Source organism: Mesoplodon densirostris, chromosome 11, assembly GCF_025265405.1.
Source record: "Mesoplodon densirostris isolate mMesDen1 chromosome 11, mMesDen1 primary haplotype, whole genome shotgun sequence".
Taxonomy (NCBI): domain Eukaryota; kingdom Metazoa; phylum Chordata; class Mammalia; order Artiodactyla; family Ziphiidae; genus Mesoplodon; species Mesoplodon densirostris.
The window spans coordinates 27,660,893-27,676,337 of record NC_082671.1 but is presented as its reverse complement, the minus strand read 5'-3'; the positions used below and the strand labels follow the sequence as shown (position 1 = coordinate 27,676,337).

The window sequence follows — 15,445 nt, the reverse complement described above, 5'->3', positions numbered from 1 at the left end:
ATACAATTTCATATTTTCCATATGTTGTCAGGGCAATTTGAAAAATGATTCAGTGGATTAAAGTTGTAGCAGATACTACAACTGTAGAACAATTATTTTGAATAAGAACTTGAATATTCAGCCTGTTTTACTGCTTTCATTTTTCTGAGTGTCATGAATAACCAAGTGCCAGTTTATAGGTATCTATGAGCCTGAAACAAGATAAATAAAACCTGAAAGAGTGAATGAGTGTTAAATGCTTTATCTTAGGATATTGCCTGTGTGCTCGTGTTGTAATGGTAATTCTGATGTTGGACTAACTTCGTGATTCAGGTGGAACCCTTGAAGTTTAATCAACATAAATTGCGTGTTGCCTGTTGCTTCCTCTAAGTACAAAATAGCTTTTCTGTGCAAGGTGCTGTAACTCTTCAGTTCTTTTCCAGTTCAAGGTTAGCCTTAGGATTTACATCTTTGCTGTTTTACTATTCTTTAGGCATATTCAAAACATGAGTGAGATCAAGACTGATGTCGGACGAGCTCGAGCATGGATAAGATTGTCTCTAGAAAAGAAGCTCTTGTCCCAGCATCTCAAGCAGTTGCTCTCTAACCAACTGCTCACAAAGTAAGAGATGGCCTCTTGAGGCATTTCTGTTTCTGTGACCTGTGTGCTTACAAAATAAATTGCATAGGCTGACAAGCTGGCTTCTTCAGGCTGAGTTGCTGACTCCTCTGCACATGAATTCCTTTCTAACATGCACATGCTTCAGAAACTGTTGACCTCCTATTTGATTATATCTGGGAGGGTACAGATTTCAAAGCCAAGGGGCATATTGTGCTCCTCTGTTCAGAACAAAAGCTAATAGTCCCACAGCTGATAGTACCATCCAAAAAAATGGGTTGAATTTATGTAAACCGTATATCATATTGTAAAGATCACAACAAAACCAGGAGTGGTAAAAAACTAAAAAGGTCCACAGGAAAAGGCTTCTCTGAGAGTCTTGCTAATGCTTACATTTAGTAGTTTAGAGCCAGGAAACCAATCAAGTGCATATTAGTTCATTGTTAACTGTTTTGATAGTTTCCCTTTACCCCATCATGAAACCTTGGATGAAATGCATCATCCAGCTAATATGTATAGTAGAACTAATTTGAAGGTTGAGGACTTTGAGTTCTCTAGACCAAAGGTATGCAAAGAATTCAACAGAGACCTCAAACGTGACAGTGTTGGAATGCCACCAAAACCCAATTCTTTTTGTGATTTTGCATTTGTACATATCACTGTTGGGTTAAGTTACTCTCTGGAGCATTTTAGGATGAGGCTTAATGTCCAAAGTATAGGTTTGATAAAGAGTGCGTGATGTGAAGTACAGTCTGTGAACCTGACCTTGTTCTCTTAAAACTGATTACTCTCCCCACACCTTATCCCCACCCGTAAGTCACTTGCCCTTTGTGGCCAAAGTACAAAGAAGAAAATGATGATCATTTAAAATCTTACTACATAAAGGTGACTACTAAGTATTTCACATGTTTTCTACTGTACTTCTGTACATGTTCTCTTAGTTAAGATTATACTATATTTGCAATTCAGCATCATCTTTTTTTGGCTTAATATTATACCATAACATTTTCTATATCATAAGGATTTAGCCTCTGAAATCTGAATGCCTGTGTTCAAATACTACCTTTACTATTCACTATTTGAATGGCCTTAGACAAGATACTTAACTTCACTGTATCTCTGTTTTCCTCATCTATAAAAGGAGAATGCTAATAGACTTACCTCTCGTGGTCACGAGAATTAAATATATTAATAATTTAAAAATACTTGGAAAATGCTTAAATGTAAGTGCTTAATAAAAAGTTATTTATTATTTTGGGGAGTAGTAGTTTTGTTTTTGTTAAAGCTCTTCCTAAACTTTATTTTTAATGGGTATACAATGATATATTTTTACTTTTACAAATAATATTCAAGTGGACATTTGTGAGAACATCTTTGCCCACATTTCATATTATATCCCTAGGACTGAGTCCTTAAAGTAAAATGAATGAGTCAAAGAATATGATTGGTTCAAAATAATTATTACCAACAAATTGCTTTTCTGAAAATTTCAGTTCCACTTTCTATTATTCACTGCCACCCCCCACCCCCCATCAGCAGTAGTCATCACTTTTCAATCTTTATTACTTTGAGAGACAATGGATTCACGGCAGGTTGTTTCTTTAATTACTAAATAGATTTAAATGTATTATTAACTGTATTTGTGTTCATTTTTGTGAATTGTCTGTTCTTTCTAGCTTAAAGTTTCTACCCATAGTTTGTCTAAGTGGAGGTGTTTATTTTTAGTGGAAGACATAATGAAAAATATACTATACTGTTATGTTGTGCTTGTCTTATACCCTTTCCTAGGAAGCTTTATAAACGTTATGCTTTTCTACGTTGTGAAGAAGAAAGAGAGCAGTTTCTTTACCATCTTCTTTCCCTCAATGCTGTGGACTATTTCTGCTTCACCAGTGTGTTCACCACTATCAGTAAGTCTGGAGAATTGACTGTTAAGTGAAGAGTTGCTCAGATGACTAATGGAATAAGAGTTTATATTTTTTAAAACGAGACATCACAGTACAGTGAGTCAGACACTGTGATATCCACCCACCCACCCCCCGCCCTACCCCATCTCCATTTATGAACGAAGGTTATGCCCCAGCAGCCGGAGATGCTGCTGGAAGACCACCCTCAGCTGTCAGCTCCTGTGGGGAGTGTCTCACCAAAGAAAACTACCTTACCTGAAGCTATCCCTCCTACCAGAGCTGGCCAGCATCCCTGCCTGATCCATGGGCTGTCCCAGAACTCACTGTGGGACCAGCTGAGCACTCACAGCATCAGAGCTCAGTTTCTTTCTCAGCCCATCCTGCTTTCTTCCTCACATTCTGCATGCTAATTTCTGACTCAGAGTCTACTTCCCAGGAAACCCAATCTGCAGTAGGAATTGGGATGGATGTAAAGAAAAATGTTTTATTAAACAAATATTCCAATATCTTACCTGAAACACATAAGTTCAAAGAATCAGTATGTGATAATAAACTTATATAACTGAACATCATTAAACTTTGAAGATTCAGAAAGACTTCAGAATCTTGCTGGGTGTTGTAGGTCTATAGAGGGAGGAAATGATGACTGGAGACGTGTCTTTTATAAATTGAATTACAGCATTTATTCTGTTGCAGTGGGTCCCCTTCCCTACTTTGGAGAATTTTTACTTGTATCAGCAGTTTTATTCAGCTGCAAGTATCAGAAGCTTGGAAAATAGTGGTTTAAAGAAATCGGCTGTTTTAATTTTCTTACACAGTGCTAAGTCTTGGGGTAGGCAGTCCACAGTGCTGTCACGGACCCAGGCTCTTTGACAGTTACCAGTGCGTGCTAATCGCCTCCAGCGATGACTCTTCTCAGTCTACCCTCCAGCCCAAAGAGGGAAGGAGTGCCAAGGAAGAGGGGTTAGAATCTGTGCCAGAAAAACATAGTTTTCTAAGAAATCTCAATAAATATCACCAATATTTCACTGGGCACAATTGTGTAGGTTTTGGCCTTCAAAGTCTCTGGTAGAGGCAGACAAGGGGAAAATGGAGTTGGAATGGTTATTGGGCCAACCTGTATTATCTTTCAAGCTACTATTAGTTTACTAGAAACTAAGGTGTTATATACAGTTTTGAAAGAGAAGAAATAGCGGAGAGAGTTAGGATCCTAAGTTCCTCCCCATATATGCAGATTTCTCTTCATCTGAGGAACTCTTTCAATTAGGGGAATCGAAATACTTCATGAAATAAATATTCTGAGTTTAATAATATTGCTCTTTTTCTACTTTATGAAATCGTTGTTGTGCATCTGTGAGCCCTTTGCAGCCACAGAACTGCTGACCTTAAACAGGGCTTTTTCGGTAGCTTTTCTTTTTTTTTTTTTTTTTTTTTTTTTGGTAGCTTTTCTAATCCTGTCAGTGAAAGAAATGAAAGTAGCCTCTGGGCCCTAAAATAACATCTTGCACTAACCTCTTCTGCTTTCAGTTTCAAAAATCATTTGAGTCTCATGATTACTAAACCATGAAAGTATGGCCTTCCCTTTGACATTTTCCTTTCCTTCAGCCAAAATAAAAGGACAGAAAGGGAGGTTATTCTCCCAACAGAAAGTCGTCTATGTAAAGTTAGGGAAATGAACCATTTTTCCCATTCATTTTGCTCATCTAAGAGCACATTGAAGCATGAGCTCCTATTGTGAGGCTGTATCTGAGCCTGTTGTCCAGTAAATGTTTTTAGTTCTACGTGTAGTTCTTTCAAGGAGGGCTTTCTATTAGCTGTCTTGTGGCTGAATGAACAGGAATCCTGAGAATACCAACCAAAATATTGATTCTACCCTGCTTTAAAAATATATATATATGGCTCTGAGGGATAAAAATACGCTAATGTGTTTGAGCCATCCCCATTTTTTAAAGGAAATGGAGGTATGTGTAATGCCCGTGTGGTTTCCACATTTGAGCAAAGGACAGTGATAGGACAGTGACATCTAGTGGTGTGCCTTTTGAAGAGCCTTCAGAGGGGAAAGATTTCTTACAGATCCCTTTCCATATCCTGAGTCTTTCCCTGGGGCACCTCTTGCACATGAGTCACCTTTACAAGTTGTAGTTTATAGACTTCATATTAAGTCCAGAATGGAGGTGCTGCTGTTTATTATTCTTGGCTTTGCATATTGGACTGTAAAACTGGGATGGGAAAGTTCTGAAGTGCAGTGCTTTTAAGGGTTGGCCAAGAAAATCAGCAACAAGAGGATACTATCCAAGAAGTCATGTACCACCTTTTTTATATGAAACCATACCAGTAACTGTGCTCATTTATACTCGATTCTGGAATAAAATTAATAAAAACATTAAAACAATGAAAATACTATATAGCACAGTCACTGTTTATGTCCTCAGAGATTCTGGTGCTAATGCCTGACATTGTTTATAAATGTAGTGGTAATGATAAGCATGTCATGTACACATGGTGATGTATATGTGTGGAAACCACAAATATTGGGACTTTTGGCTTATAAACCAAACCTCATCTTTCTAGACTGGGGGAGGTTATGATCTAGCTTTTTGTTTAAGTACATCTTGATAGATCATTAAAAAGCAAATTATCTGTGAAAGCCCAGCCGAGTTCTTAATGTTTATTTGTTTTGTTATCAGGAGAATTTTATTGTAATTTTGTATTAATTTCAGCATTTTTTTTCAGTGATTCCATATAGGTCAGTGATCATTCCCATCAAAAAGCTGAGCAATGCGATCATCACATCGAACCCTTGGATCTGTGTATCAGGAGAACTAGGAGACACGGGAGTAATGCAGATTCCCAAAAATCTCCTCGAAATGACTTTTGAAGTAAGTTCAGCTAATACCTTTCTCTTTTTTTTGCGGTACGCAGGCCTCTCACTGTTGTGGCCTCTCCCGTCGCGAAGCACAGGCTCCGGATGCGCAGGCACAGCGGCCATGGCTCACGAGCCCAGCCACGCCGTGGCATGTGGGATCCTCCCGGACCGGGGCACGAACCCGTGTCCCCTGCATCGGCAGGCGGACTCTCAACCACTGCGCCACCAGGGAAGCCCAGCTAATACCTTTCTTAGCACAAAGTGTCATACATAGTTCTATACAACGATGCCAGTTTCACTTTTTCATTTTTCCTTGAGTCAAATAATATAAAGGAGTAATTAAGCATGCAGGATCATTTTTGGGATTATATACCTAAAGTTGTCTTGAACACGTGAATTTTTGTATTTTTACTGTTATTTTAATTGTTAAGCTCTATTTTTCCACTCATAATGGTGCACTTTGGGGCTTTGCCAGGTCCTATTCCATAATTCCCAGTGCCTAGCACGGAACCTGGCAAGTAGAGAACATACAAGTAAATGCTTTCCCCACAGTGGTTCTCTTCCAAACTGTAAATTCACCCTGCCTGAACCTAGACAAAGGGACAGGGGAGCTGCTATCCATGCTTTTGGTTTTTAGACCACGTGGTGATATTTATAAAGTGATTTTGCAAAACTGTACCTTTCACTATGGTAGTCAGTTTTCAGGTCTTACCTGGTGAAGTATTCCCATACTTTTGAGCCCACATGCTGGTTGATCCTGGCACGCAGGAAGAAGACAAACAGCTGTTCTTGGTTCAGGAAGGAAGTGGTGCTAACTGAAATGTCCTGTTCTCATGTTCCTTGGAGTCGAGGAATAGCAGTTTCCACTCAGAGTCATAACGCTGCCCAAGAGCTTATTTTGACACTATCTATCTAGTGGGGTCACAGCCATCTGTATATAAAAGATTAAAATCCTTGGCTTTTCCTTGACTACCAAGTACGGAACATAAACTGCATTATAAGTCCCATCATTGCTGTTTCTAGACTCTCACATCTGCCTACTTCTTTCCACCTCTGCTGCCACGACTACTTCAAGATGCCATCCTCCCTCACCTAGATCGCCGTGATTCAAAGACGTCAAGGGCTTTGAGAACTCATAGCTGTGATGTTCCCAACCATACATAGTCAGTTGGGGTCTGTGATCTTTTATCAGAATTTAAAAGTCAGAATTTAGTTGACATTTATTTTCACCATTCCTATTATCATCGCTTTCTTTTGTACTTGTCCACAAAGGGTCAGGAAGGACACTGATAACTATGCTTTTTTTTGTTTTCTTTTTAACAATAGCTTCAAAGACTTCTAGGTGAGGTTTGAAGTCAGTTCTGCCTTAGTATTTTATTAGAAGCAGAAAAATAGTCATGTTGGTAGTTTTTTGTATCTATAATCGTTTCTCTGACCTCTCTGCAACTAAATCTAAACAGCATCCTTTTCCCACTTCTTGAGATTCTTCCCATCCTTCATAGGCACAAATCACTGACTCTGTGATGTTTCTGGGTTCTCCACTTAGAAATCATTGTTCTTTCCCCAGTGTTCTTCAAGTACCTGTTTACATCTCTACTCTAGGGCATTGTGCAGTCCCTCTCATTTGATAGTTCATGTTCCTATGTCTCCTGTCTCATTAGAAGGGATCTATTAGATGTGAATATTTTTCTCTAGTGCACAGCAGAACACATTACGCAGAGTGGGTCCTCTGCAGTTCTTAAATTGGATGGAACCATGGCACCACTGCTAAAGCTGAGAGGTAGCAGGAAGGGATCAGGTACTGAGTAACCTGTGGTCCTGTCCCTGCAGTGCCAGAACCTGGGGAAGCTGACTACTGTTCAGATCGGTCACGATAACTCAGGACTGTTAGCCAAATGGCTAGTGGATTGTGTCATGGTCAGAAACGAAATCACAGGACATACGTACAGGTAAGTAAATGTCCTTGGGAGCTCAGACTTCTTTTAAGACTCTTTAGACAAGAAAAGGTTTGAGAATTGTTTTCATTCCAAAGCTTTTCCGCTGCCTTCTGAATTTTAGTTTAGTTTTTTGGGTTGTTTTGTTTTTGTTTATGTCATAACAAAATTGTGTTATTTTGTTCCAAATACAAAATTGTCCCCAAGATACTTTTAAGAAACTGATTGTGTTTGCTGCTAATGCTTATTAGTCCACAAATGTTGAAAAAGATTGGTGGAAGTCTGATTAAAAAAGGAAACAAAAAAGAAGCTTAAAATAATGTCAGTAAGAGGAAAGGCTTGTTCAGATGCTCCTGGGCAAAGCCAGCACTCTTCTTTGAGAACATTCTCCTCTTTTCTCCTGTAACTTAACTCCCACATTAACATCTAGTTTGAAGATATTGTTGTTGAAACTAACCCCAGAATTTTAATACAGACAAGGTATGAGAAAATATTAAAGAATTATTTTAATTTGATGATAACAATTTATTCTCTTTATATAAGAGAGAATATCTTTAGTTTTCAGAGACTCATACTAAAGTGCTTGGGAGTAAAATGTCCTGTTGTTTGTAATTTACTCTAAAATACTTTTAACAAAAAATAAAAATGAAGCATATGGCAAAATGTTATGTTTAAGTCATAAGACACCCAGGGTGTCTCTTATCTTTTCTACTTTTTTATGTGTTTGAAACTTTTCATAATGAAAAAAGCAACCCACAGGCACTAAAATGATGGGCCTCACCCATGGTGCCATTTAAAAATTCTAATTAAAGCTACTAAGATATTGGTGATTCTGAAGTTTGTTTCTGTCCTACCAGGTTCCCATGCGGGCGGTGGCTGGGGAAAGGCATTGATGATGGAAGCCTGGAGAGAATTCTCATTGGAGAATTGATGACATCAGCAGCAGATGAGGATCTAGTGAAGCAGTGTCGGACTCCACCCCAGCAGAAATCACCCACCATGGCCAGGAGACTAAGCATCACTTCACTGACAGGAAAAACTACCAGTAAATAGATTTTTTATTTTCCAGTGTGTCATGTTGCAGGCATCATGTAGCCATTTCATAGAAAACTGTTGTATTAATGAATTACAGTAAGGAGATTGAACAGAAAAAAGCTGAGGAAAATTAATTTGAGAGAAAGGCTTTAAGAGTGGGGAGAGAGGGCTTCCCTGGTGGTGCAGTGGTTAAGAATCCACCTGCCAACGCAGGGGACACGGGTTTGAGCCCTGGCTAGGGAAGATCCCACAAGCCACGGAGCAACTAAGACCGTGCGCCACAGCTACCTAGCCTACGCTCTAGAGCCTGCGAGCCACAACTGTTGAGCCCACGTGCCACAACTACTGAAGTCCACACACCACAACTGCTGAAGCCCGTGCTCTGCAACAAGAGAAGCCTGTGCACCGCAATGAAGAGTAGCCCCCGCTCACCACAACTAGAGAAAGCCCATGCACAGCAACAAAGACCCAACGAGGCCAATAAAATAAAATAAATAAATTAAAAAAAAAAAAAAGAATGGGGAGAGAAAAAAGGGGGAAAAATAAAGCAGGAGGGCTTCCCTGGTGGCGCAGTGGTTGAGAGTCCCCCTGCCGATGCAGGGAACGCGGGTTCGTGCCCCGGTCCGGGAAGATCCCACGTGCCGCGGAGCGGCCGGGCCCATGAGCCATGGCCGCTGAGCCTGCGCATCCGGAGCCTGTGCTCCGCAACGGGAGAGGCCACAACAGTGAGAGGCCCGCGTACTGCCAAAAATATAAATAAATAAATAAATAAATAAAGCAGGACATTAACAAATAATTTAAAAGCCTGAAGAATTTAGATGTTAAAATCCAACAAAAACTGCATGCTTCTGTTTTAATTAAGCTTTGGAAGTATGAATAAATAATATCTTGCCTGAAACTTAAAGGAGGAATAAGGACAGTTACATGTTACAGTACTCCCACATCTAGTTATCCAGAGCCCCTTTTTCTAAGAGGAATTCTAAAAATTCCTCTCCCTACCCCACTCCCAACTTCCTGTAGAAGTGATAAAACAAAATACTATAAAAAAGTGAATTCTGTGGATAGGATACTATGTTCATATGCCATTTTGAATAGTATAATAAACTTCTAATTTATACTAATGTCTTTAATAGGCTGAATAATGTCTCCCAGGGGTATCAGATTTTAATCCCTGGGATCTGTAAATGTTACTTTATTTAGAAAAAGGGTCTTTGCAAATATAATTAAGTTCAGGAACTTGAGATGGGGAGGTTATCCTGGATTATCCAGGTAGGCCCTAAATGCAATCACGTGTATTCTTATAAGAGGGAGGCAAAAGGAAATTAGACGCACACAGAGGAGAAGACAATAGAAAGATGGAGGCAGAAATTGAAGTGATGCGGCCACAAGCCAAGGAATGCCAGAGCCACCAGAGCTTGAAGAGGCAAGGAGCAGCTTCTTACACTGAGCCTCCAGAGGAAGTGCAGCCCTGTCCACAGCTTGATTTCTGCCTGGTGATACTGATTTCTGACTTCTGCCTTTGGAATTGTGGGAGAATAAATTTCTGCTTTTTTACATTACCAAATTTGTGGTAACCTAGTACCAGAACCACAGAAAACTAATAAAGAGGCAGTATGATTTAGTGAAAAATCACAGAAGTTTATCAGTGAAGTGGTTTTATTTCAGTTTATAGACAATAACCATGAGTAGAATAAGACGTACCTAAGAGGTCCTTAGTTAACTAACAAAGCAGCTTCCTTAGATATTATTATTCCATATCCATTTCTTAGTACATAGAAATATATTAACTATTAGAATGATACAGTCTAAAAATCTCCCTTATTCATGTATTGCCAGTGGGAATGCAAAAGGAAAAACCATTTGGCAATTTCTTTTTTTTTTTGCGGTACACAGGCCTCTCACTGTTGGGGCCTCTCCCGCCACGGAGCACAGGCTCCGGACGTGCAGGCTCAGCAGCCATGGCTCACAGGCCCAGCCGCTCCGTGGCATGTGGGATCTTCCCGGACCGGGGCACGAACCCACATCCCCTGCATCAGCAGGCAGACTCTCAACCACTGCGCCACCAGGGAAGCCCTGGCAATGTCTTTTAAAGATATACATATACTAACCATACACTTGACCCAGCAGTCCCACTCTAGATATATACCCAAAAGAAATGAATACATATATCTACACCAAGACTTGTACTCAAATGCTGCTAGCAGCTTTATTCATAATAGCCAAAATGGAAACAACCCCAGTGTCCACCAGCTGGTGAATGGAGAAGCAGATAGCGAGTGGTATATCTAGTCAATGGGATACTATTCAGAAATACTGTGGATATATCTAACATCACGGATGAATCAAAACTATTATGCCAGGTGAGAGAAACCAGACACAAAGGACCAGACACTATATGATTCCATTTGTGTTAAATTCTAGAAACAGCAATATAATAACAATGAAAAGCAGATCAGCAGTTGACAGGGGTTATGAGCTGGGGAAGGGGATTGACTGAAAAGGGGAATGGGGGAACTTTTTGGGTTGATGGAAATTTTCTATATTATGTTTGTGGTGCTGGTTATATGTCTATACATGTGTCAAAACTCATCAAATTACACACTTAAAATTGGTGAATTTATTGTATGTAATACCTCAACTATGCTGATTTAAAATTAAAAAGTGGATTTCAGTTCAGTCCTTCCAAATTATTACAACTTGTGAATCAGTCCAATTTTATGGGGTATTAATGTTTTCAGAGGCCTTATCCCCCACTTCTGGTCATATTTTCTTTCTCAATAAGCAGAAAAATTTAAATAACGTGAAATTCAGAGATGGGTACCGTGGTGTTTTTTTTCACAGTGTGTGCAAGGTGATATTTAGAGAACTAAACATTTTAAATTGGTTTCAAAGTAATGCTGATCAGCACAGGGTTCATTCGAAATGAATAAAAGCTTTCAACTAGATCTTCATGTTTAAAAGAGAAAGGTACAAGTAAAAAAATTACTAGGAGCTGGAGATGACACACTATCAGTCCTTCAGTTATAAGAGGTTTCCATTTTAACAATTTTTTTGCGTTGGTATAGAAAAAACTTACTTGAGTCTTACCTGGAAAATGTCTTATGCAGGAAATCCTCCAGCAGTATGAATTTAAAGATTCTTAAATTCTAGACTGTATAGCATGTCATTTATAGTGTGATATGTGAGATTGATTTAAGAGTTAATCACTACAAGAAAAGACCAATTATTTAATTTTTCTCTTGTTACTTACTTCTATCCATGTATGAAACCTGTTTACCACCTTTTTTTCTTTTCCGTCCTTTTTTCCTTTTTCTTTTTTTAATCATTCTTGGGGTTTGGGAGGCAAAGGTGCTTTAGATTCCGTTCAAGCAACCCACCAAGCTCTCCCTCAGGAAGGGGGCCTAGGTACGCAAGTACTGGCTGAGAGAATGAAGCAGTGCCCAGATGGACTAAGTGGCCAGAAAGAAACAGTTCTGGGCTTCAAGGCAGGGTGTCCCCATGTACCTGGCATCTTTAAACATATACCCTTTACTTTTAAGACAACAGCAAAGCACAAGATCCAAATTAGACATTCAGAGCTCCAGAAGCCTTAGCCTGTGCCTACTAAGGACTCAGAGGTAGGTGGGATAAGGGGTACCTGAGGAATGATGCTGTGGGTCTTTCCCACCTCTCTCCTTAGATCTGAGGACTAGCTAGCACTTTGTGACAGGCACCATGCCAGATGATTTACACCTAATATCTCATTCACTTTTTCCTGTGACCCAAGAGGTGTGTATTTCCCTGTTTTAGATTGAAGAAACTCAAACTCAGAGGAAGTTAGACAATTTGACCAAGGTTATGGCTTGCAAGTGGGATTTGAGGCTTGGGGTCTTGGGGGTCTCTTGGTTTCTACTCCATTGTGCCAATATGCCTCTCCCTTGGCCAAACTGGCCAAGGCAAGTTTCATGGGACCCTGACAAGCCAGCCTGCTCTGGTGAAGTGTTTCCACCACAGGCAGGCACAGTTGATGTCCTGTAGTACTTTGGTTTATTTCCCTTGCATGAGAATTCAGCCATTATTGATTATTTTTTAGAACCCAATGCTGGACAGATCCAAGAAGGAATTGGAGAAGCTGTGAACAATATTGTGAAACATTTTCACAAACCTGAAAAAGAGGTATGATGGGCTATAAAACTTAATATGGTAGGATTTTAAAGCTGCTTTATACGTGATACATAAGGCAATAAAAGGTGCTTTAATTTTCATTTGTAAGCTTTCTAATAGCTGCAAAAAAATGCTTCATAGCTACTCTCAGCACTTGTTCCTCTAGTATTTTTCTTAAACATCGAGCAGGAGCTTATTCTCCGGCACTGTGTGTTGCCCTCCACAGAGAGGAAGCCTCACTGTGTTGCTGTGTGGAGAGAGTGGCTTAGTCGCAGCGCTTGAGCAAGTTTTCCACCATGGCTTCAGATCTGCTCGCATCTTTCACAAGAACGTCTTCATCTGGGACTTCATAGGTAAATTAAAGCTGGTGTGTGTTGTTATAAGTTCATCAAAGTGTTTCTTAGAAAACTCAAACTCAGCAATTTGAGTGAATAAGAGTTAGTGATAAGGGCGTATGTTTTTAAAAGTAAATATCAAATATTTAGTATTTAGTATCTGTGCTTTTCATTCAATCAACAAATATATATAAATGTCCACAATATTCTAAACAGTATTCTAGATGCTCAAGATATACATAAAGATAAAAGTAAACAAAACACAGAAATTCCTATGGTTGACAAATTTATAATCTGGTAGGGGCAAACAATACACAAAAACATAACAGATATGCAATTCATCTGATATATTGGAAGGTCATCGTTGATCCAGAAAAAAATAGAGCAAGGTGAAAGGAAATGGAGTGGGGGCACTCTTTTAATTGGGGTGCTTATAGACTTTGTTGACAAGGTAACATTAAGCAAAGACTTTAAGGAAGCGAGCCTTGTGAATACGGGGAAGAGGGCACTGGAGGCTGAAAGAAGCGCCCCGGCAGAGCAGGGTGGGGCTGTGCTTGGCCTTGCATGGAGCAGCAGGGATGTCGGTGGGACGGGAGGGGCCGGAGCAGAGTGAGGGAGAGGGGCTGGGATTCGCAGGAGAGGGTGTTTACTGCCAGAGCCGGTTGTGGAGGGCCTTCTAGGCCTCTGGAAGCACTTTGTTCTTTGTACTGAATGGTATGGGAAGTCCTTGGAAGGCCTAGAGCTAAGGAGTGACATGATATAACCTATGTTTTAAAAGGATCACTCTAATCTGTGCTGTCCAGTATGGTAACCAGTAGTCACATGTGGCTATTTAAATTGGCTTAATTTAAATTAAGTTTAAAATTCACTCCCTCAGTCACACCAGCCCTACTAGTGGCTGTAGAACTGGAACTGGACCTTGCAGATGTAGAATATTTTCATCATCATGGAAAGTTCTACGGGAATGTACTGCTCTAGCTCGCTAAACTTTGTATTCTTTATTTTGCTATGCAGCTTCTTTTACAATTCCCAGTTTCTTTAACAGGGAGATTAATCATTTCATGTTTGTAAATAAGGCCTGGCTGAAGTAGTTGATTTTATCCAATAACTTTTAGACAAAGAAAGGAAGTTGACAGTGCTAGGCCCCGTAGAGTGGGTTGTTTTTTTTCTTTTGGAGTGCATAGACTCTCACTGCTCCTGCTTCTGATATGTGTATACATAACTCTTCCTCAGATTTTTTTTTAATAAATTTATTTTTGGCTGTGTTGGGTCTTTGTTGCTGCACACAGGCTTTCATAGTTGTGGCGCACGGGGGCTACTCTTCGTTGCGGTTCGTGAGCTTCTCATTGCCGTGGCTTCTCTTTGTTGCGGAGCACGGGCTCTAGGCGCACGGGCTTCAGTAGTTGTAGCACACGGGTTCAGTAGTTGTGGCTCACGGGCTCTAGAGCGCAGGCTCAGTAGTTGTGGTGCATGGGCTTAGTTGCTCCATGGCATGTGGGATCTTCCCGGACCAGGGCTTGAACCCGTGTCCCCTGCATTGGCAGATGGATTCTTAACCACTGCATCACCAGGGAAGTTCCTCTTCCTCAGATTTACTGAAGCAGTTCCATTTCAAGGATTTTGTTGCACAGTGTTAGCCAGCCATTCTATAACTAGAACAAAGGGCGCCACCTCAATGGCTACCATGTCTTTGCTACTTACTCTTAGAAGGCTCCAGTCTTAACAGACAAGTTCATGGGGTTTTTTTTCTTTGCTGTCAATTGCCATTTCTTGAAGGTATTCTAAAGAGAGTAAACTTTCCAACCTTCTGGAATGCAGTCTAGATTAGAAAATAAACTCCTGGGAGCATATTGTTCTACCGTGAAACATGGGCCTCTAGAATTTATTTTGAAACCAGTGATAAAGTAATGGTTTTGGTTTTAGGACTGGCTATAATGCAAAGTGTCGTTAGTATTTCCAGAATAAACCAAGTGATTCATCTTTTTTTATTTGAAGTATTATGTGTATTGTGATATGACTCTGACTTCCTTCTCCAGAGAGAGCAGTTGCTTATTTTGAAACAACTGACCAGATTCTAGACAATGAAGATGATGTCCTCATTCAGAAATCATCCTGCAAAACCTTCTGCCACTATGTAAATGCTATTAATACTGCACCCAGGAACATTGGGAAGGACGGCAAATTCCAGATTTTAGTTTGCCTTGGAACACGGTATTAAGCCAGTTCTTGACTTTCCCTATCTTTGTCACATGTTGAGCAAGAATTTAGAAAAGATTATACCATATCATGCCCCTTCCAAAGCTCTCCCGTGGGTTTCTTTCGTACCAAATTTTATGAGACTCCTGTTTATTGGGTGCTTGCTATGTGTTGGGCAGTGTGCTCCACTGCATGAAGTAGCAAGCGATATCCCCACTGTATAGATGAGAAAATAGAAAGTAGAAGAGGCACGGATAAGTTAACAAACTTTCCAAAGGTCACACAGCTAGAAAGAGGCAAAGCCAAGATTTACACCTAGTCGCACTCCAGAACCCAAAGCTCTGAACCGTTACACAGTACTGCACCAGAGGTGGGTGGATAAGTAATCGGTAGATTGGTAGATAATTAGACACACCAGCACATTCACACAT

The 15,445-nt window shown here is 40.1% G+C and overlaps 1 protein-coding gene across 3 annotated transcripts in view; it reads left to right on the top strand.

Moving 5' to 3' along the window:
- Positions 1–15,445, top strand: part of DENND5B (DENN domain containing 5B) — a 210,657-nt gene that overhangs the window by 189,093 nt on the left and 6,119 nt on the right. For all 3 annotated transcript variants that reach the window (XM_060112158.1, XM_060112157.1, XM_060112159.1), the window contains 8 exons: positions 473–601; positions 2,387–2,508; positions 5,239–5,384; positions 7,202–7,320; positions 8,163–8,350; positions 12,413–12,495; positions 12,710–12,836; positions 14,855–15,029. In XM_060112158.1, the coding sequence (XP_059968141.1) occupies positions 473–601; positions 2,387–2,508; positions 5,239–5,384; positions 7,202–7,320; positions 8,163–8,350; positions 12,413–12,495; positions 12,710–12,836; positions 14,855–15,029 (1,089 nt within the window). The remainder of the gene's footprint in view (positions 1–472; positions 602–2,386; positions 2,509–5,238; positions 5,385–7,201; positions 7,321–8,162; positions 8,351–12,412; positions 12,496–12,709; positions 12,837–14,854; positions 15,030–15,445) is intronic.